Genomic DNA, 22,310 nt, shown 5'->3' with positions numbered 1-22,310 from the left:
GAAGCAGGCTTCCTGCCGAGCAGGGAGCCCGATGTGGGACTTGATCCCAGGACCCTGGGATCATGACCTGAGCCGAAGGCAGACGCTTAACGACTGAGCCACCCAGGAGCCCAAACCATAAGAGACTCTTAATCATAGGAAACAAACTGAGGGTTGCTAGAGGGGAGAGGGTGGGGGGGATGGGGTAACTGGGTGATGGACATTAAGAAGGGCACAAGATGTAATGAGCACTGGGTGTTATATAAGACTGATGAATCACTGACCTCTACCTTTGAAACCAATTAACATTATATGTTAATTGAATTTAAATTTTTTAAAAAAGCTTGCTGCCATTAGGCTTTTCAAACTTACCAAAAATAGTAAGAACTTTAAAAAAAAAAAAGCAAACAATATTAATGAACTACAAAAGTGGAAGGTGTGTGTATATGAGACAGTGCTATGACAGGACTGGGAAGCCACCTGACTGCTTTTCATAATGTCACACATATGTATATAGGGGTGATACATAATGGGTAAGGAGAAAAAAAACCCGACTTCTGACCTGGCATTTTATCTGTGACATGTGAATCATTGCAAGAAGCCGCCAAGATTAGTAACAGGAAATTCTGACACTGAATAAAAAAATCCTTCATTAACTGTTAATGTTGCTGTTGGTGGATACCGTTTGCTAACTTAAAGAACTGCCTCTTATTTCTTGCTAAGTGTTCTTTTCAGACTCCTATCCAGTAAGGCTGGTCAATACAAAAGAAGTGAAATTACAAAAACAATTTGGCAAACTAAAATCCAATTTCAACACACGTAATTAACATTTTCATATAACTCTTACTGTGTATCCTTCAAGTCTAATTCAGCCACTGCAGTGGCAAAAGGAACAAGTTTATCATGGTGCAGCAGCAGTCGTACAAGGGGCAAAACAGCATCATTTTTATCTCGACAAATTTCACCCAAAATGTAAGCAGCTGAGGCAGATATCGGCTAGAATATAAAAAGGCAGAAAACAAGCACAAAATCAAGGAAACACGACTAAATGCTCCATCACTAGCCTGTATAAGTAATTCAAGCGTATTTATTATTACTGTTGTATAGAATAATATTTAATTTTCTAAAACTTTTCTCAGAGATGAAATTTCAAGCATGTCCTGGAATCACAGTACTGTGGTTCAGATAAATTGAATATATATATGTATATATATTGACTATTTTAATAAAACTTGATACTCTGAAATCTTTTCCACATCACTTACAGAATTATTTTAGCCATTTCACATTAAGTCTCACCCTTAAGATTTTTAAAGTACCTGAACATCTGGTGATTTTAGCAGCAATGTTTTCAAAGGACCATAGTACTCTGAAGGAAGCACATAGTCTTCTGTATAACATATATTTAATCGAAGAGACCCCAGATCATCAGTTTTAGATGACTTGTTTCCATTGTCTCTTGGTTGTAGCAAGTACCTAAAGTAAAAATACAATTGAATTCATGAGACGATAATGAGCATCGAAGTCAGTGAGGTAAATAAACAGCTAAGCTGTAAAAAAACAAACAAACAAACAAAAAACACCAAACCAGAAAAGTCAACTTAGTATCTGAGGTTAGGACACTTTATAAGTAGCCAACTATCAATCTTCAGAGCCTTAACATCGGTTGTATATTGAACAGAAAGCTATAAACAGATTTTTACCCGGGAAACAAAAAGTACAGGTAATACAAAACTTAAGATCTCAAAGGGGCTGAATGAGTTTGATTAGCTTGTAGATTTAGGAAAAGATAATAAAAAGTAAAACATTTAAAATCCAATGTATAATCAAAAATAACATCTAACTAAACTTAAGACATATTTAGCTGAAATAGATAAGACATAATTTGTAAAAATCTGAACTTATTTTTTTAAAAAGTTAGTGACTGAAGGTTTATAGATTTTTTTATTATTAAAGGAGAAACAATGTAACTACACTGAAAATATTTTTATTTGCAGAAATCAGATTTACATGAATTTTTTTTATGTAGGCAAGTAGAAGGCAAAAAATATATATGTACAAAGATAGCTTTAAAATTTTCCAAGAGAAGAGAAATGTTTAGAAATCAAGAGGAGTTTGTTGGACCAAAATCAGAAATCTAATAGTTATTTTTAAAGACTTTTTATCATGGAAATTTAATAACACATAACACATGTAAAGAGGACAGTATATCTATTGAACCCCCAAGCGCCTATCACCTAGCTTTAGTAATCATCAACTCGAGGCTATTCTTGTTTCAGCCATACCTCTACTCACTCCTCCCATCCCATTCCTGCATTATCTTAAAGCAATTTCCAGGCGTCTTATAATTTTATCTATAAATATTTCAATATATATAACTATATATAACTTTAAAAAATCATTATTATCCAGTTTGTGTTCAAACTCTCCCAAACTTTATCATGAACACTTTTCTACAGTTTGTTCATATCCAAGGTCCATAGATTACTTAAGTTTCTTTTAACCTATAGATTCCCTATACCCCCTAAGAAATCTGGTAGTTAGAGTAGGATTTTCCACAATTAGGGATTACGCTAAATCTATCTCCATGACGTCACTTAACATGTTCTTTGTCCTCTCTGTACTTCCTGTATACTGGCAGTTAGATCTAGAGGCTTCGTTAGATTCAGATTTGATATGCTGGCAAGAACATTTCACTGATAGTATGTAGTTCCACAAAGAGGCACTAATGTCTGTTTCTCTCTTTGTGATATTAGCAGTCACTGATGAGCACTGCCTTAGAGTCATTAACTTTCAGAGATTATAAAATGATAGTTTTATTTTTTTATTTTTTAAAGATTTTATTTATTTATCTTTGTCAGAAAGAGAGAGCACAAGCAGGGGGAGCGGCAGGCAGAGGGAGAAGCAGGCTTCCTGCTGAGCAGGGAGCCCGATGTGGGACTCAATCCCAGGACCCTGGGATCATGACCTGAGCCAAAGGCAGACGCTCAACGGACGCCACCCAGGCGTCCCAAAATGAGAGTTTTAGAATTCTATCATTCCTCCTTTACTTACTACCTGGAATACTTTTTATAAAGTAGTGTCATTAGTTTTGATACTTACTTTTGATATTTATCACCTATGGCCTCCCCATTACACTAACTTGTTTAAAAACAGAAGGTAGGGAGGGTTTAATAGAATATTTATTAGTTTTGAGAAAGACAGAATTAAAGACATAAAAGGGAACTAGAGAATCAACCAAGCAAAATTTAAAAGATGAGAGGATGACAATAAAGGGAGAAGAAATTATATAGAAATTATATCACTATCTATGAAAGAGGAATCTCTATTTTGAAACACCAGCCTTCAGAATTTCTATTCTCTGATTTGAGAAATAATGTTTTAAAGATTTGCCTGAGGAAATAACTGCATATAAGCCTATTAGCAAAGGTGACCCAGAAGTACCTCTAAGGGAAAAGTCTAGTTGGCTGATCACCAAACATCCTAAAAGGACATTACTTTGGTCAAGTTCCACAATCTACTTATTTTTTAAGTATATATGTTTTGTAGACCTGCAAATTCAGATACCTAGTTTTATCTAAAAGTAAACCTGAACTGCAATCACTGAGCATAGAGACTGGTATATTTAAAGTAGAAAGCTAATTTCTAAATTTATGAAAAGAAATAACAACAGTCAAGCAGTAAAAATACCTGCACATTTTTCTGTGACCAATACATTTTATTATGCAAGCAATAAGGTAGGGCAAAGAGTGGTTATATTAATAATGAATACCCTCAACTCACTACCTCCCCCACGCACTTACCACTCGGCTTCAACAACTATCACGGTTTCCCATGGTGCTTCATCTATATTCCTCACTGCAACTAATACTTTTTTTTACCTGTTAATACTTTTTAATCTGTTTGATTAATACATTTTTTACCTACTGATAAACTATTTGGAGAGCCATATTATCAGAGGGACTATGGTGAGTACAGAGATACAACACAGAGACTGAGGTAGTCTTAAGAATTCCCAGCTAAGATAACAGTTTTGCCAAGGAAATAGTAATGCTTCTGGAGCAGAATCTCCTTCTTTCTTGATTGTATTTAAATGGGTAGTACCTACCCACGTTTGCCTCTTTGGGATCCTTTCTTATTATTCTAATATTCCCTTCCATTTTAACTAGTGTTTTCCATATATGGGATATAAAAATAAAATAAAAATACTTGTATTATAGTTACAACTTGGTTTTGCCTCCCTAAGATTGCACTTACCCATCTTAAATCTTAAACAATATACCCATATTCTAGTCAGATTTACAGACTCTGTTTTGGTTTGTTCTATAGGAATTTTACTCAGAAGGCAACTTTAATTCCTTTATCTCCAAATTACTGGAGGAAGGAGTATGCCTTGTCCCTCTGTTACTCTCACAAAACTACAAAATACCAGCAAAACAGATCCATATAATCCTAACATGGCCTGTTCTGTGCAGAGGGATTAGGGCAATGCTACGCCAGTTACTAATTATTATGTATGCACTCCTTTAGAATGCCCAGGTACCCCAGAAGGGCTCACTCCTGCCTCATTTTTTTAAGCTTGTTTCCTTGGGTTTCTTTCGGAAGGGTAAGAAATCCTTCTGGGCACAGTATCTCATCTGTGTCTACTTGAAAAAACATAAAATTTCAAAATACCCTCAACTCACCACCTACCCCATGCCCCTTCAATTTTTTTTTTAAAAGATTTTATTTATTTGTTAGAGAGAGAGTGCACACAAGCAGGGGGGAGCTGCAGGCAGAGAGAAGCAGGCTCCCTGCTGAGCAAAGAGCCCAATGTGGGGCTTGATCTCAGCACCCTGGGATCATGGCCTGAGCCGAAGGTAGCCGCTTAACCAACTGAGCCACCCACGCGCTCCCCCTTCAATTTTTTAAACAATATTTTATAAAGCAAGGGGCATTCAAATCTTTGGTTTCAGCTTAAAACAGAGAATATTTTTGAGGGTTTTTAAAAAACATTTTTAATTTATTTGAGAATGAGAGCACGCGTGCACGAGTGGTGGGGGAGGGGCAAAGGGACAGGGAGAGAGAATCTTAAGCAGACTCCACACTGAGCACAGAATCCGACACGGGGATCAATCTCACAACCCTGAGGATCATGACCTGAGCCAAAATCAAGAGTTGGACCCTTAACTGACTGAGCCACCCAGGCACCCCAAATATTTCTGAGTTTTAAACATATTCAAAAATATTTATGGGGTATAGCTGGATGGCTCAGTTGGTTAAGCGTCTGCCTCTGGCTCAAATCATGATCCCAGGGTCCTGGGATTGAGCCCCGAACTGGGCTCCCTGCTCAGCAGGGAGTCTGCTTCTCTCTCTGTGTCCCTTTCCCCCACTTGTGCTCTGTCTCTCTAGATAAGTAAATAAAATCTTTAAAAAATATATGCCAAGGTACAATTTATTATAGTAATTGGTTAAGAGCATAAACTTTGGAGTCAGAATATTTGGTCCAAATCTCAGCTGTGTGACCTTGGGCAAACTGCTCAATCTCTCTGCACTTGTTTCCTTATTATTACTCTAAATAAGGGGTAATAATAGAATCTAACTGATTTAATCCTTACAACAACTCTAAGGAGGTTATATAAGCACTTAGAATAGTGCCTGGTACACAGTAAACATTATGCAGCAGTTATTTATGTAAGATTTATATATAATTATGTTACCACTTAAATATACAAATAACTATAGATAAATGTACTTATTAATGTAACTACATAAATGTGATTTTTTTTTTTTTAATTTTATTTACTTATTTGACAGAGAGAGGGAGAGAGGGAACACAAGCAGGGGGAGTGGGAGAGGGAGAAGCAGGCTTTCCACTGAGCAGAGAGCCTGATGTGGGGCTCGATCCCAGGACCCTGGGATCATGACCTGAGCCGAAGGCAGTCGCTTAACCAACTGAGCCACCCAGGCGCCCCTCTATTCTCTTTTCTTAATGTCCATTTTTACATGTTGGATCATTTAGGGGGAAATTGTTGTGCCAATTTGTACAATCACACAAAGGTTTTGCACACATTAAGACACTGACATTACAGGAACTGGTGAAATGAGATTAAACTTAGGCTGCCTCTGAGGTTCTCTTTCTAACTTTCCAAACAATAGAATACTGGTATGACAAAAAAGGATGCAGAAATTCCATAGGTATTGCTCTGGAGGAATGGTGATGACAGCAGCAATCACCATAATGATGAGAGCATGAGCTATATATACCCATAGTCATTGCACTTGCAGCTTGTTTCATTTATGAGGATGAATGCATTTCGTCCTCTAACAACTCTGGGAAGCAGGTACTCTTTGTACTGTCCCTATTTTATAGCCAGTGAGTGGAGTAACCTGTCCAAGGTCACACAGGAAGTTATGGCAGAGGTTAAGATTTGAACCAAGGCAATTTGGTTCCAGAGCCCATACTCTTAACCACTGCCAAGGTTCTACAAATATTTACCGAAGTTCTACTACACTGGTTAAGTGAGAAAAGCAAGGTGCAGATCAGGATACAGTATGTGCCCATTTGTGTAAAGAAGGGAAAAGAAGAATACATACATATCTGACTATATTCCATAAAATATTTCCAGAAACTCAAAACAGTGACTGCCTCAGAAGAGGGGAAATGATTAGCTAAGGGACTGGGGCAAGACACAGATTTGTACCTTTTGAACTGTGAACGGTGTGAGTATATTACCGATTCAAAAAATCATATAAAATTCTATCATCTATAAGGTTAAAGTTAAAATGAGTTACTATCAACACTAACAAGCTCTCCTAACATCTGACAGAAGTTTCAAAATAAAGAACATATGTCATTGTTAAGGAACTGAAAAGCCAAGAAAGGAATGGGGGAATGTAATCTGAGCATAAAATTAAATTGGAACCATTAAAATCCATTTTCAGGAAAAGACTATAATAGACAAATACTAATTGGAAATTATATGAAAAAGGAAAGCAAATTCAAACTTTTCAAACAACAGGATTACATTACTGATAATCATTCTTTTTCCTACTACCAAGATTAGAAAAAATAAGCCTGAAATTCTGAAGGTAAAGAAAACTTTTCCTGCGTTTTCATGCAGTTACCATCAATCCCACAAGGGGATGCTATAGCTCTACAAATGACAAACAACCCTTAAGTTTAATTTCTGATTTAAAATGGCATTCACATTTTTATACTTCCTTATATCTATGGAAGTATAAATAAATTAGATGTTTCTATTCCATGTTGTATGAATTTTTTTAAAGATTTATTTATTTGAGAGAGGGAGAGATAGCAAGGGGGGGAGGGAGAGAGAGAGAGAGAGAGAGAGAGAGAGAGAGAAAGAGACAGAGAGAACAAGCAGGGAGAGGGGTAGAGGGAGAGGGAGAAGCAGGCTTCCTGATGAGCAACGAGCAGGAATTTGGGCTTCGAACCCAGGACCTTGGGACCATGACCTGAGCTGAAGGCAGATGCTTAACCAACTGCGCCACCAAGGCACCCTGCGTGCTATATAAATTTTAGAACTTACACTTTGGCTTTAAAATACTATTGGCAAAAATGATATCTATAGGAATAAACTTAATTTCTGTTTGTCAGTGTTCTTACATCCTGGCAAGGTGGACAAAGTTTGTCAGATTTGGAGGACCTGTCTGGAAACAGTCTTAATTAAAATACAAGCCGGGTGGCACATTTCAGGTTCACTTTGAGGGGTCCTGAGAGCCATAACAACTCACTTTTTAATTTTGTACAAGTGGCATGCCATACAATTTTAAAGACCTAACAAAATGAGTGTAGAGATTTTCTTTTTCTTTAAGATTTTATTTTTTTGAGAGAGAGAGAGCTTGAAAGCATGAGCAGCAGGGAGAAGTAGAGAGAGGGAGAAGCAGACTCCCTGCTGAGCAGGGAGCCTGCCGTGGGGCTCGATCCCAGGACCCTGGGATCATGACCTGAGCCAAAGAGACACTTAACCGACTGAGCCACCGAGGTACCCCAAGAGATTTTCATTTTAAAATATATGCTATTTTACAGAAGGTGGAAGAAGACATGAGGTGGGGCGTGTGACAGGTCTCAAATGTTGTTTGTCAATTTTTCAAAGTAAGCAAGCTTAATCCCCCCCAAAGGTGGATACATTTTTGAAATTATACAAAATGCCGCCAGGGAGCCTGGGTGGCTCAGTTGGTTGAGCGACTGCCTTCGGCTCAGGTCATGATCCTGGAGTCCCGGGATCGAGTCCCACATCGGGCTCCCTGCTCAGCAGGGAGTCTGCTTCTCCCTCTGACCCTCCCCCCTCTCATGTGTGCTCTCTCTCTCTCTCATTCGCTCTCTCAAATAAATAAATAAAATCTTTAAAAAAAAAAAAATGCCACCAGAAAGACCAATAAATCTTAGGTCTGTATTAGCAAGAGGTAAAAATAAAATAAAAATTTTGAGAGTCTAAAAATCCGTCTACAACAGAGTTCAAAGTGAAAAATGTCTGGCAGTCAATCTGTAGAGGCAGGCTCTTTTAAAGACAAATGAGATTGATGCCCACAGTAAGAAACATCTAAACAGTTTCAAACTCCTCTTCTAGACACTGAAACTGAGTTCTAAATAGCGGGCATTAGAGGCAAATGAGAAAGGCCTGTTTTTTTTTTATGCTCAGTAGAAACCCAAGTTTAGCATGAGGGCTGCTGGGCAACCTACTGGAAGGCATGGATAGGCATGCTTGTAAGTGCTCTAGACAGAAAAAAAATGATAGTTTCACATCTGGACCCTAGACACACTTACTTACTTACTTACTTATTTATTTATTACGAGTGGGGGTGGGAGGAGAATCTCAAGCAGACTCCCAGCTGGGCACGGAGCCCAATGTGGGGCTTGATTTCACAACCTTGAGATGATGACCTGAGCTGAAATCATGAGCTGGACGCTCAACTAATTCAGCCACCCAGGCTCCCTGACCCTAGACATTTAGAAAATAACATCAGGGCCATTCATAGTGCATTTCAGTGGGCTGTGGTAAAGGAAAATCACTGGTTAGATCCCATAAACAGCTGATTCCCTACCATAAACCCTCTGTTTTCAAATATCCACAGTTCCCATTACATTAATAAGGCTTCTGTACTGAAGATGCTGATCTGTGACCAAGCATCTTACACCTGGGCAACTCTTATGTAATGTTTTAAATGATTTTAATTTTCTCCTCAGAGTTAGGATTTCGTTTTTGAACAGAACAATATTCCTAGATAATTCAGTTCTTGTATCTCAGTACTAGAGCTTAAGTTATAAAACCACCAATGTACTTCTATTTCTGCAAAAATAAATAAACCAAATCAATAGAAGTTAATGACTTCTGGCTTATTCTACCTCAAATTTAAAAATCTGCTTATTAAAAATAAATAAATAAATAAGTAAAAATAAAAATCTGCTTATAGTAAGCATTTATTTGCATGTACATTTTATTAAAGGAGATGACCTACTGTGGAGTTCACTAGAATGTTTGTCTTCTTACCAGGCTTGATGAAAGGAATCATTTCTTAACACGTTCACAGGAACCTTAATCTCGCCCAGGAAAATATCTTGGACCAGGTTTCCATTGTTCCACAAGTCGATCCTGAAAATTTAAAACTGGCTTTATTTTTTGCAAACAATGTTTAAGAGAACACACGCCACCAGGTAGCTTCAAATCACTTTGACTGTATTATAGCATTAATTTTACATGCTTAAAAGTAAGAGATGTTAGCACTGTCATATACCTTATTAACTAAACTAAGAAAACAAAATATTGCAGGAGCTTTTATTTATAAGCACAGAATGTAACTATTTTAAATAATCTAAAAGAAAGCACTAATTTTCTTAGTTTCAAAGTCTAGGCTTTATTTTAACCTGTAGCAGTAAGAACTAGAGTTACTTTGTTGAATTTGAGAAAAGAAACCACAAGACTACAGTTTCTTTCTCAATTAGAGCCAGTTAATATGTAAAGATAGGTGATTTAGAAAAATACATTACCTGATCATTCCAAACATGTGACTAACACACCCTTTAGATGAACACACTGTTAACACCACACCTGTACATGCACTTACAGAACTTTCCCCTCCCAAACAGCAGAGATTTAAGACCTAAATAGCACAAACTTCAAACACATGCACCTGTTGAATTATCTTACAAGACTTCTTACCTCACTGAAATTTCTGTTAGACAGCAGATATGTTAAGAAGAATAAAAAAATTATTTCTAAATTGGCTAAAATATAATTACTTTTCTATATATTCTTTGCACCCATTATGCTATGATTCAGAAATTTAAAGAGCAATTAAATTTGTGAAAATTAAAAATATAATAAAATAGGTAAAAATTAGGTCATCTTTGGTTTTAAATAAAAACACCTTGACTACTTCTGCAAGGAAAACAGATTTTGAAAAGATTATATGAATTTAAATTAGATGCATGTTCCTCTAAGTTTCATCAACTAACTTGCTAAAGAGAAATCTATTAAGCTTGGTTCACCTGTTTTCTTTCTAGGATTTTTTTATTTGGGATTTAGGATTTTCTTTTGGCACCAAAAAAACCCAACTGTGTAAAACTCCAAGACAAATACCTAATTTCTAGCTTTTCAATGTCCTCCTCTTCTACCTGGAACTGGGACTTCCTTGTGTAACTACTGGATCTGGTTACCTGTGAACAAAAAATTTTAGTTGACAACAAATTTTTAAGTATTTTTTTCCTACATGAACTTAAAAAACTATCAAAATGTTCAACTGTGTTTATTATAAACAGAGGAAAACGCTTAGGTAATAGTTTCCCCCAAAGCTAAAGATAAAAACGGCTATGGAAGTAGCAGGGAGGAAACAATAAGGCAAGAAAAACAATCTTGCCTCCATGCCCTCCCTTATCAACTCAATCTACAGCAACATTAGGTTCTCTGACTCACATGTAATCGGTTAGTGGCTCAAAGAGTAAAAGTGTTCTATTTTGGTGAAGTTGCACGTGCTAAAAACTGTTTGAAGACTTTCCCACATTTCTCAAGATATCAATTCTATCCTTACACTTCCTTCTCACATTTTTACCAAAAATATCAAGGCTACTGGCAGGGACTTCCTCAGCTACCATCCACCTGAACATGTCCATTCTCACATAGGTCCTTCTACTTGATGAGTTTTCTCATTTCTTCTGAACAAGAGATGAGATGATCTGCCTCTTTTCCAGGACTATTCCACCCATGCATGATATACAGAAAGCATGCAGTAAGCATTTGATCTATTTTAATTACAGCTTTCATTACCAGCTTATTCACCTCACTCAAGTCTAAGAAAAATTCTACACTTAAATTATGGTCTTCCTATCTGCTTCCTTTCACAGACAAGTATCTCAAAACTGTAATCCATCCTTACAGCCGCCACTTCCTCACACCCACTCACTATAGTAACTCCTTATAATCTGGTTTCCTCACAGATCACCCTCCCCAACCTCCTTAGTCACCAAGTCTGATGGTGAGTCCTTAGTTCTTGTCTTCCTTGACCCCTCTATCAGAACAAGTGAATACAACTATACCTCCTTGCCCAGAAACACTCTTTTGAGTTTACCCAGGCACTACCCAGGCAACCTCCTGCTCTCTTCTTCCTGTGAGATCTCTTCTTCCTCAGAACCTATAAATATGGGTTTTCTCCATGGTTTTAACTTTTATTTTGCTCTAAGAGCTGGAAAGGGCTGTACAGTTTACAAAGTGCTTTCACATCCATTATCTTCTTTGTTCATCAGAATGCTGCTCTGAAGCAGGCAGGGCTAGATTTATTATCCTCATCTTGAAAATGAGGAAGTTAAAGGACAGAAATTAAGAGATGTGCTCAAAGCTGAATACCTAATAAGTGGCAGAACTGAGCTTCCTCACTTTTCTCCTATATTGTATACCTCTATTCCCTTGGCTTTCTTGACTCTCTGGAGGCAAATCTTGAGTCCTTATCTACAGCCATCACCCATCTTAAGTTTCAGTCATGAACTGCCTATTGTAAGGTTTTCATGTCAGACCTCAAGTTCATTATGTCCCAAACTGAACCACTTCTGCTTTCCTTAACTTTTCCCTTATTCCAGATTTGAAACCATGAGGACATCTGACTCCTCCCTTTGTGTCTTTTCTTCTACAATCAATTTGTTATCCTGCCCTTTACAGCTTCCTTCTCATCTGTCACTTTCTTTTTCCATGTTACTCTCTTGGATCAGAACCACCCCCCCACACACCTTTTTTTCTTTTTTAACACCTAAACTATAAGAGTCTCTTGATCTCTGTTCTTTCTCAGCCACTGGCCCACAGATCATGGTTAATTCTTCCCAAAACACTGCACTACTCTTACCACTTCCAGGCTCAAAAACATTCAACACCTACCGTGTAAGCACACCAGCCAGGTATTCAATGCCTTTCATAGTTGGTCCTAGTCTAGCTTTTAAGCTTTGTTCCAATTATTCTCTTATAGAACCTTTCCAGTTAAATCATTATTTGCTATTCTTTGAACATAACTTTCTGCTTTTCTGTCTCTTTGTCTCTGCTCAAAATGTTCTTTCTCTCTAATACTCCTTTTCCCTCACTTAACTTGGCTGGAGCAGAACTTATCCGACCTTCCCAGCATCTACTGCATTTTGCTGCTGTGTGCATGCATGCATATGTGTGCTCTGTGTTTCTTGCTTTAGCTCGAGGACAGAGATTGAATCTTATCTTTATAATCAGCTCAAAAAAGGGCTTTTTGAATAAATGTTTTAAGGCTTCATAGGTACACTTGGATATAGCAAGGTCAGGCCTTGCCTTTCAAAGGACCATCTGCTTGCTGCAAGTTGCCCCATGTTTTCTGCAGGTTGGATGTAATAGTCATTGATAAATGTGTAACAACCAAAGTCCTTAGCCAGGAAATGGAAAAGCCTCACATTGGTACCTTTTCTTTTGTTTTTCTTTCTCCCTTGCCTCTACCCCCACAATTCTTCCTACTTCAATTTGGTATTTTCTTCAACCTAAGTTTCTTTATTAAAGTACAGTAATCAGGCATGGCTAGATGTGCTCTCACTCGTCTCCACTTTGAATTATCAAGAAAAACACACACAAAAGAGGAAAAAGCACATAATGTATCTTTCTCCCAAATCTTTCCTACCTGTTAATCTCACTTGCAACATGTTCTATGGTTAGAACACAATCTTTAGAAATCAGAGGTCAACTTTTTTTTTTCTGTAGTTTTCAAATAATATGAAAAAGGATTTCTTTAACAAATGCTCCACAGTAAAGAACTCCAAAGCACTGTATTTTGGGGAAACTTCAAGGCAGCTGAAGATCTCTATGAAAATAAGCATGTGTCTGTAGAGGCAATTAGCTAAAAAGAACTTAATAATAAGGCCTTAATCATATAGTACTTTATGGTCTCAAAGCATTCTCACATTTGGGTCTCCTAAAAACTCTGTCAGGTTTGGCTAGTGTTTTCTCTTACAAAATTATCCTTTCACAAGATAAAATTAAACCTCACATTTAGTGATTTATTCCGCGTCAACTGGGACAAGAACTCCAACCAAGTGATGTCATACTTACTTTACTAGTGATTTTCAAGTACTCTGTAGAAGAGTCCAGTGGCCACTGTGTGTCAGGTGGGGGGGGGTGGATAAGGTGGGGGTGTGTGTGTGGAGGACAGTGTGATAATAGGGATGACTAAGGAGTAGGTGTGGCCCTAGTCCTCCCTATCCCCAAATCAGTTATAGCTCTGCCTTTATTTTTTATATACTAGGCCTCTACCACATTACATCATGGTTCCACTGCTCTTGGAATACAAATGCTTAGTTGCATTAGTTGATTAAATGATTACTGTGGCTATAGTTCAAAAAAAGAAGTAAACCAGCATTCAATATTAAATATTCAGTGTCAACATTTATATAAAATAAAAAGTTACCTCAAAATAAAAGATTTCATTAAACTGCGGATTGCTCGTTTTCTTCTTTACTTTTGTCTTCTTTTGGTCATTCCTGTTCCAATGTGGTAGAGTTTTACCTTGTAGAACTTAATAGTACACAATTATAAAACATGCTATTTCCAACCAGGGAGCCTGACCTCCCTTTAGCTGTTAAGATGACTCAGGGAAAACTATAGTTTTAAATATTACTTGGGGAAAAAACTTGAGATGTCTCTAACGACTCAAATCAAAGAAAATACAAGTTTGTATATGTAATATATGACAAGATTGTATTTTCTCTTTATGGCTACACTAGGTCAACTATCAAGCTTATTTTATATCAGAATGGTAAAAGTAAGACAGTGAGATTCAGAGTACCTTTATCTATGCTGAAAAATACTTGAGGAACACGAAAAGCATTCTTAACTAAATTTACTTCTTGGGCTTCAGCTACAATATGGCTTTTTAAAAAACTTTTTATTTTGAAATAATTAGAGAAGGTTGCAAAGAAATGTACAGGGAAGTCCCATGCAGTCTTTCCCCAGCCTCTCCCAATTTTAACATCTTATGTGATGATAGGACACTATCAATACCAATAATGACTCTTAACAAATTCGTATGCCAAACAGTTTCCATTTGTATGTTATTAAATGATTACACTAAAGAATTTGTCTTCAACTACAGATTATAAACAAAAACAAAAAATAGCTCCACTAGGCTAAACATTTTTAACATACAGAACTAATCCCTCTGATAGCATGAATGTTAAAGGATTGAGTATCTGCTTTCAAATATAAAACCATCTATAGTAATAACAGTGCAATATTGTTTGAGCACATAGTGAGTACTAGGCATGGCACAAGGTATTTTATATACATATATAAATACATTTTTAAAAGTGACTTACTGGTGATTTTCTAAAAGATAAAAATACCTGTACTGTACACCTGAAACTAATATAACACTGTATGCTGACTATCCTGGAATTAAGAAAAATTAATAAAAATAAATAATAAAGAGAATACCTAGAGAGCCTGAAGTTGGGGAGAAGGGGTGTGTGTCTGTGTGTGTGTGTATGTATGTATGTGTTTGGTATGGAGGGAATATTTTGCTCTTTGTTTCCTGATTTTAAACCTTCAAGTTGTAGGCAAATTTCAGACTAGTCAGGCTCTGAAAGAAATCATAATGAAGTTATAAAATACGAAATATACAAATTGCTGTAGGTTTTTCAATAAATCATCATAAATAATTTAAATCAACGATATGGTGCACTTTACCATGTTCTGGTACTTCAGCAGTCTGTCTACAGCTTGGGATTCTCTCTGTAGAGCATAGATGCCGTGAGTAGAAAAGGCATTTTTAGTTCTGAGCCGCTTTCCAGATAAAAATATGGAAACTGCCTTGTGATTCTGGGCTAGCACTTCTTAAAACAGGATTTTACCTACATAAAATCTAAGACATTGAAGGTAGGAAGGCCAATGATGACTGAAGAAGGTCAAGTTTATGTTGTAAAGTACATTTTAACTACTATAAAACTAATGTTGTTTCCCACAGTCTAAGAGTCCAGCATATTTGAAATGGCAACCACTTTCTTTCTATAAAAACAGGACTTGGTTGTTTTCAAGTGTATAACAGAACTCACTAGAGATCTTTTTTTCAAAGCATTCATTACTTTGTGTCATAAATAGCTATTTAGCATTTATTCTTAGAATCTTAACTTGTTAATTCTTAAGTCACATTTTAAAACTTAAAAATCTAACAGTAATTTGCTCTCCTAACTCTGAATTCTGAACTCCAGGTTACAAATAGAAGCCAACCACTGATCATTTCAATGTAATGAAGCATCTACTGTCAAAGAAGGAAACCATTTGTTAAGCCCATATACATACTGAGTCTTCAGATACAGAGATGTTTGCATTTCTGGATTAAAATCAGTGTACTTATGGTAAATAAAGGCATGTTTGAAATTGGTTAGAGGTAAAAAAAAAAAATCTAATAATAATTCAATAAACATTACCTACCAATGACATGGATGGAGCTAGAGAGTATTATGCTAAGTGAAATAAGTCAGTCAGAGAAAGACAAATACCATAATATGATTTCACTCATATGTGGAATTTAAGAAACAAAACAAATGAGCATAGGGGAAAAAAAAAGAAGAGAGAGAGGCAAATCAAGAAACACTGGCTCTTAACTATAGAGAACAAACTGTTGGTTACCAGCAGGGAGGTGGGTAGGGGGAGTGATGGGGATTAGGAGCACACTTGTGATGAGCACTGGGTGTTGTATGGAAGTGTTAGATCACTGAATCGTACACCTGAAACTTACATTACAGTGTATGTTAACTAACTGGAATTTAAATAAAAACTTAAAAAAAAATAAACATTACCTAGAAGGGCCCACTAGAGAGACTGTTGCATAAGGGTCACAGCTTTGTCCATTTATGAGAGGCAACCCATGGCATGCCATGATGCTAAGGAAGAATAAAAGAAAGTTAACATATATTCAAGTTTAGCAACATAAAGCATTATTTTTAAATACAAATTAATATATTCAAAGGGTTAAAACTGTTTTCCACAAGTCTGCAGAAGTATGCCTATATACCACCTACCCCAAATACATCTATCTGTACTGTGCACTTATTTATTTATGCTATATTTCTGAAATAGGACTTCAACTAGATTGCCACAATCAGTACTGGGACTACCAAATAATATGTAGCACACATCCCCCCACTAAATATCCAGCAAGGTACAGTCTGTGGTTTGACAATATATTAAAACTGCTGTGGCTTCTAAACAGGAAAAGAATGTGGTGTGAACCTTAAAGGAGAAACTACAAACCAAGCTAGATCTATGGCATCACATCCTCTGCTAAAGCATGAATGAGAAACAAGGAAACGACTGTGGTTTCCACTTGAAATCTGATTCATAAATAGAGGGCAAGCCTCCCACAATTCTGTAGCCTTTTATTCTGATTCTCAGTAACAGCTCCTATATCATTCTGCAGAAAATGTTTCAGAACTTAAAAACCAAGGTCTTCTAATCCGATCTATAGGTAAAGTCACTGGTATTTACAGAGGACATAGAATCTAACTTAATGGTCTGCTCCCCACATTTCCTCACTCAGTATTTAGTTCACGAATTTAGTTTAACATCTAAGGGTCCGCATTTCCTAATGTCTACAAAAAACTCATGAGAGTTGCTGAAAAGTATTCTTTGTTGAAAGATGTGGGCTATTGAGCAACATCCTTATTTCTCTCCACAACCCACAGATCATGTATGTGGGTGAAGTGCATATGCTGTGCTGCCATGTAAAGAAATAAATGATAATATGACTCATTTCTATTAAATTGAGTATCAAAAATCAAATTTTAAAAATTTCTGAAACCAAAGAAAGCACAGGCCAAGATAATAATTCTGGTTATTAATATTAGGTTCAGGTACAGTCAAATTTTCCAACTATATACCGTTTGAAACTTACAGTCCTCAGGCTAAATCTCAAAATGATACCTGGTTTTTACATAGCACTTGTAGTTTACCATGTATTTTCACAAAATGTATCTAATTCCCACAACTGCCTTTGAGAAAAAACACCTTAAAGAAAAAAAGGCCCAAAAAGATTATGTGCGACAGACAGTAACAAAATAAGGCTAAAGAGGTAATGCTACTTTTACAAAGTGGGCCAAGACCCAACTTCTACTTTCTTAACTGTTTCTACAGTCCAGTGTCTTTCTACATTCCCTACTGCACCTGAATTTATTGTATTACTCTCCTTGTAATACCAAATTTATCTCATGTAAACACTAATTATGAGAAATCTTATAGAAAGTCACTATAATTTTATGAAGTATAAAAAAACCTAAGAAAAATGCAGTTCATTATACAAAGACTTCTATAAGAATACTTCACAACGCAAAACAATGATGTCCATAAGCCAGAAATATGAATCTATAAAAATCATCAGAAGTGGTCTTAACTTTTATTTTTTTTTAAATATTTTTTTTTTTTAAAGATTTTATTTATTTGAGAGAGAGAATGAGACAGAGAGAGAGAGCATGAGAGAGGGGAGGGTCAGAGGGAGAAGCAGACTCCCTGCTGAGCAGGGAGTCCGATGCGGGACTCCATCCTGGGACTCCAGGATCATGACCTGAGCCGAAGGCGGTTGCTTAACCAACTGAGCCACCCAGGGGCCCCAAGAAGTGGTCTTAACTTTTAAATGTAAGATAGTTTTAAAATTGTTTTCTGACAAACTCAGTATTATTAAATACTAATTATTTTATTTACTGCATGTCATGAAATATTTTTCTAATTACCGAGAATACAACTATTCTTCTAATCAGTGAATCAAGCAAATTCATATCATAAACCATGGATAAGCAGAAAACAAATGTTGAAAATGAGCTTGGTATACTAAATCATCTTACATTTGGTTTAAATATGACATTTGATATTAATACATTTTCTAGAAATTGCAAAGGAAAATAAATTTAGTCCAAACTTGTTTAAAATATAGAATGACCTAAATCTCTTCCTTGAGGTTTTGTTGTTGTTTTAAACTAGAAGACAAGTGTTAATGTCTATGTACAGCCAAGATGGAGTAACAGGGAAAAGAGTTACCTTCCTGCCTGAAATAACCGGGGAGGGGGCGGGGGCGGGGAAGGAACAAAATTGGCAGTGCAGGACACCGATCTCTGAGGGGAGAAGAAATGAAGTGAGCCCCTAACTGTCCCAGCTTACTGCTAGAGGGAGAGTTGTCAGTTGGCAACAAGAGTTCCCAAGGCAGAGTACCAGAGAAAAGAAAAGCTGCACAGAAAGAAACCTCCAGAGAGCTACAAGAATCCCCCTGGAGTCATTAGCTGAGTGCTGATAAGCATATACATGTGAGGAAACTGAGGCTAGGCAAAGAATCATTTGAAAAGAGCAGAGGGCCTTCCGCTTGGGTTGTGATCCTGGGGTCCTGGGATCAGGTCCCGCACTGGGCTACCTTCTCAGCAGGGAGTCTGCTTCTCCCTCTCCCCCTGCCCCTCCCCCCCAACTCATGCTCTCTCGCTTGCTCTCTCTCTCAAGTAAATAAATAAAATCTTTAAAAAAAAAGAGCAGAGGGAACAATTCCTGAAGCCCACAAATGGCTAGCATAAGATCCTACCAGCCATATAATGAAACCTGGTAATTCACAGATGCTGCCTCATGATTGGGAAAACATAAGTCCTAGACTAAAGGCTGCTCTTATTCCATCCATCAAAGTTTAAAAGCAAACCACAAAAGAATGAAACTGTTTCCAAGTTACTTAACTGGGTCAAGTGTACTGATAAAAATATAAAAATATCCAGAAACTTCGTAATGTCTAGAATCAAACAGAAAATAACCAGGAACACAAAGAATCAAAAAAAATAGGGGCCAAAATATCTCAATAAACAATAAAAATCTCAAACAACCTAATCCTACACATAAAGGAGTGAGAAAAAGAAGCACAGCAAAACTCCAGTAGGAGGAAGGAAATAATAAAGATCAGAGGAGAAATAAATGAAATAGAAACTTAAAAAACAATAAAACATATCAATGAAACCAGGACTGGTTCTTTGAAAAGATCAACAAAATTGACAAACCTTTAGCCAGACTCCCCAGAGGGAGAGAGAGGGAGACAGAGAGAGAGAGGACTCAAAAACAAAATCAGAAATTAGAAGAGGAGAAATAACAACTGACATCACAGATATACAAAGGATTATAAGAAAATATTATGAAAAATTATACACTAACAAATTGGACAACCTAGAAGAGATAAATTCCTAGAAACATATAATGTTCCAAAACTGAATCAGGAGGAAATAGAAAATTTGAACATGAACAGACCAATTACCAGCAATGAAACTGAATCAGTAATCAAAAAATTCCCAAGAAACAGAAGTCCAGGACCAGATGGTGTCACAGGTGAATTCTATCAAACATTTAAAGAGTTAGTATCTATTCTCAAACTATTCCAAAAAATACAAGAGATAGGAAGGCTTCCAAATTCATTCTATGAGGCCTGTATTACCCTGATACCAAAACCAGATAAAGACACTGTAAAAGAAATCTTTTTAGTTTTCTAGTCAGAATCTCTGATGAAAGTGGATGCAAAAATCAGAATCTCTGATGAAAGTGGATGCAAAAATCCTCAACAAAATATTAGCAAATCAAATCCAACAATACATTAAAAAAATCATTCATCATGATCAAGTGGGATTTATTCCCAGAATGCAAGGGTGGTTCAATATTCACAAATCAATCTACATGATATATCACATCAACAAGAGAAAGGATGAAAACCACACGGTCATTTCAAGAGATGCAGAAAAAGCATCTGACAAAGTACAACATCCATTCATGATAAAAACCCTCATTAAAGTAAGTTTAGAGGGAACATACCTCAACATAATAAAGGTCTTATATGAAAAACCCACAGCTAAAATCATCCTTAATGGGGAAAAACTGAGCCTTCCCCTCAAGATCAGAAACAAGACAAGAATGTCCACTCTCATCACTTTTATTCAACATAGTACTGGAAGTCCTAGCCACAGCAATCAGAAAACAAAAAGAAATAAAAGGCATCCAAATTGGTAAGGAAGTAAAACTTTCACTATTTGTAGATGACATGATACTGTACATAGAAAACCCTAAAAACTCCACCAAAAAACCAGAACTCCTAAATGAATTCAGTAAGGTTGCAGGATACAAAATCAATATACAGAAATTCATTGCACTTCTATACACTAATAATGAAATAGCAGAAAGAGAAATTTAAAAAATCCCATTTACAATTGTGCCAAAAACAATAAAATACCTAGTAATAAACATAGTCAAAGAGGTAGAAGATCTTCTAGTATTCTGAAAACTATAATACACTGATAAAAGAATCTGAAATGAAGGGGGGGAAATCGGAGGGGGAGATGAACCATGAGAGACTATGGACTCTGAAAAACAAACTGAGGGTTCTAGAGGGGATGGGGGTGGGGGGATGGGTTAGCCTGGTGATGGGTATTAAAGAGGGCACGTTCTGCATAGAGCACTGGGTGTTATACGCAAACAATGATGCATGGAACACTACGTCAAGAACTAATGATGTAATGTATGGTGATTAACATAACATAATAATAATAAAAAAAGAATTTGAAGATGACAAAAACAAATGGGAAGATATCCCATGCTCATGGACTGGGAGAACAAATATTGCTAAAATGTCCAGACTACCCAAAGCAATCTACACATTTAATGCAATCCCTTTCAAACAACAGCCTTGTTCACAGAACTAGAATAAATAATCCTAAAATTTGTATGGAACCACTAAAGACTCCAAATAGCCAAATCAATCTTGAAAACAAGGAACAAAACTGAAAGTACTGCAATCCCAGATTTCAAGATATAGAGTACTGGCACAAAAAAAGACATACAGATCAATGGAACAGAACAGAGAGCCCAGAAATGAATCCATGATTACATGATCAATTAATCTTCAACAAAGGAAGCAACGATATGAAATGGGAAAAAAGACAGTCTCTTCAACAAATGGTGCTGTGAAAACTGGACTGCTCCATGCCAAAGAATGAAACTGGACCATTTTTTCTTACACCATATTAAAAAAACAAACAAACAAAAAAAACAACCCTCAAAATGGATTAAGGACTTAAATGTGACACCTGAAGCCTTGAAAAATAGGAGAGAATAGGCAGTAATTTCTCTGACACTGGCTGCAGCCACGTTTTTCTAGGTAAGTCTCCTTGGGCAAGGGAAACAAAAGCAAAAATAAAATATTAGGACTATATCAAAATAAAAAGCACAGCAAAGGAAGCAACCAACAAAAAGACAACCTACTAAATAGGAGAAGATATTTGCAAATGATATATCCAATAAAGGGTTAGTATCCAAAATACATAAAGAATTTATACAAGTCAACACCCAAAAAACAAATAATCCAATTTAAAAATGGGCAGAAGACATGCACAGACATTTCTCCAAAGAAGACATGCAGATGGCCAACAGACACATGAAAAGATGCTCAACATTACTCATCATCAGGGAAATACAAATGAAAACCACACTGAGATATCACCTCACATTAGTCAGAATGGGTAGTATAAAAAACACAAAAAACAAGAAGCATTGGCAAGGATGTGGAGAAAAAGGAACCTTCCTGTACTGTTGGTGAGAATGCAAACTGGTGCAGCCACTATGAAAAATAGGATGGAGCTTCCTCAAAAATATAAAAAGAGAATTATCATTTGATCCAGTAATTCTACTACTGGGTATTTACCCAAAGGATATGAAAACACTAATTTGAAAAAATATATGCACTCCTTATGTTTACTGCAGCATTATTTACAATAGCCAAATTATGGAAGTAACCCACGTGTCCATCAATAGATGAATGGATAAAGAGGTAGTATATATATA

General features: G+C 36.5%; 1 protein-coding gene across 2 annotated transcripts in view; it reads right to left on the bottom strand.

Moving 5' to 3' along the window:
* The window catches only part of RASA2 (RAS p21 protein activator 2), a 127,349-nt gene that overhangs the window by 39,369 nt on the left and 65,670 nt on the right, over positions 1-22,310 (bottom strand). For both annotated transcript variants that reach the window (XM_034995995.1, XM_034995999.1), the window contains exons 6-11: positions 16,271-16,354; positions 13,882-13,954; positions 10,563-10,639; positions 9,474-9,575; positions 1,299-1,455; positions 827-975 (exon numbers count right to left, since the gene is read on the bottom strand). In XM_034995995.1, the coding sequence (XP_034851886.1) occupies positions 827-975; positions 1,299-1,455; positions 9,474-9,575; positions 10,563-10,639; positions 13,882-13,954; positions 16,271-16,354 (642 nt within the window). The remainder of the gene's footprint in view (positions 1-826; positions 976-1,298; positions 1,456-9,473; positions 9,576-10,562; positions 10,640-13,881; positions 13,955-16,270; positions 16,355-22,310) is intronic.

The sequence above is a fragment of the Mirounga leonina genome, unplaced genomic scaffold (genome assembly GCF_011800145.1).
Source record: "Mirounga leonina isolate KUSES-001 unplaced genomic scaffold, KU_Mleo_1.0 Mir_115, whole genome shotgun sequence".
Taxonomy (NCBI): domain Eukaryota; kingdom Metazoa; phylum Chordata; class Mammalia; order Carnivora; family Phocidae; genus Mirounga; species Mirounga leonina.
The sequence above is the reverse complement of the archived record's forward strand: the minus strand, read 5'-3'. Positions and strand labels throughout refer to the sequence as shown.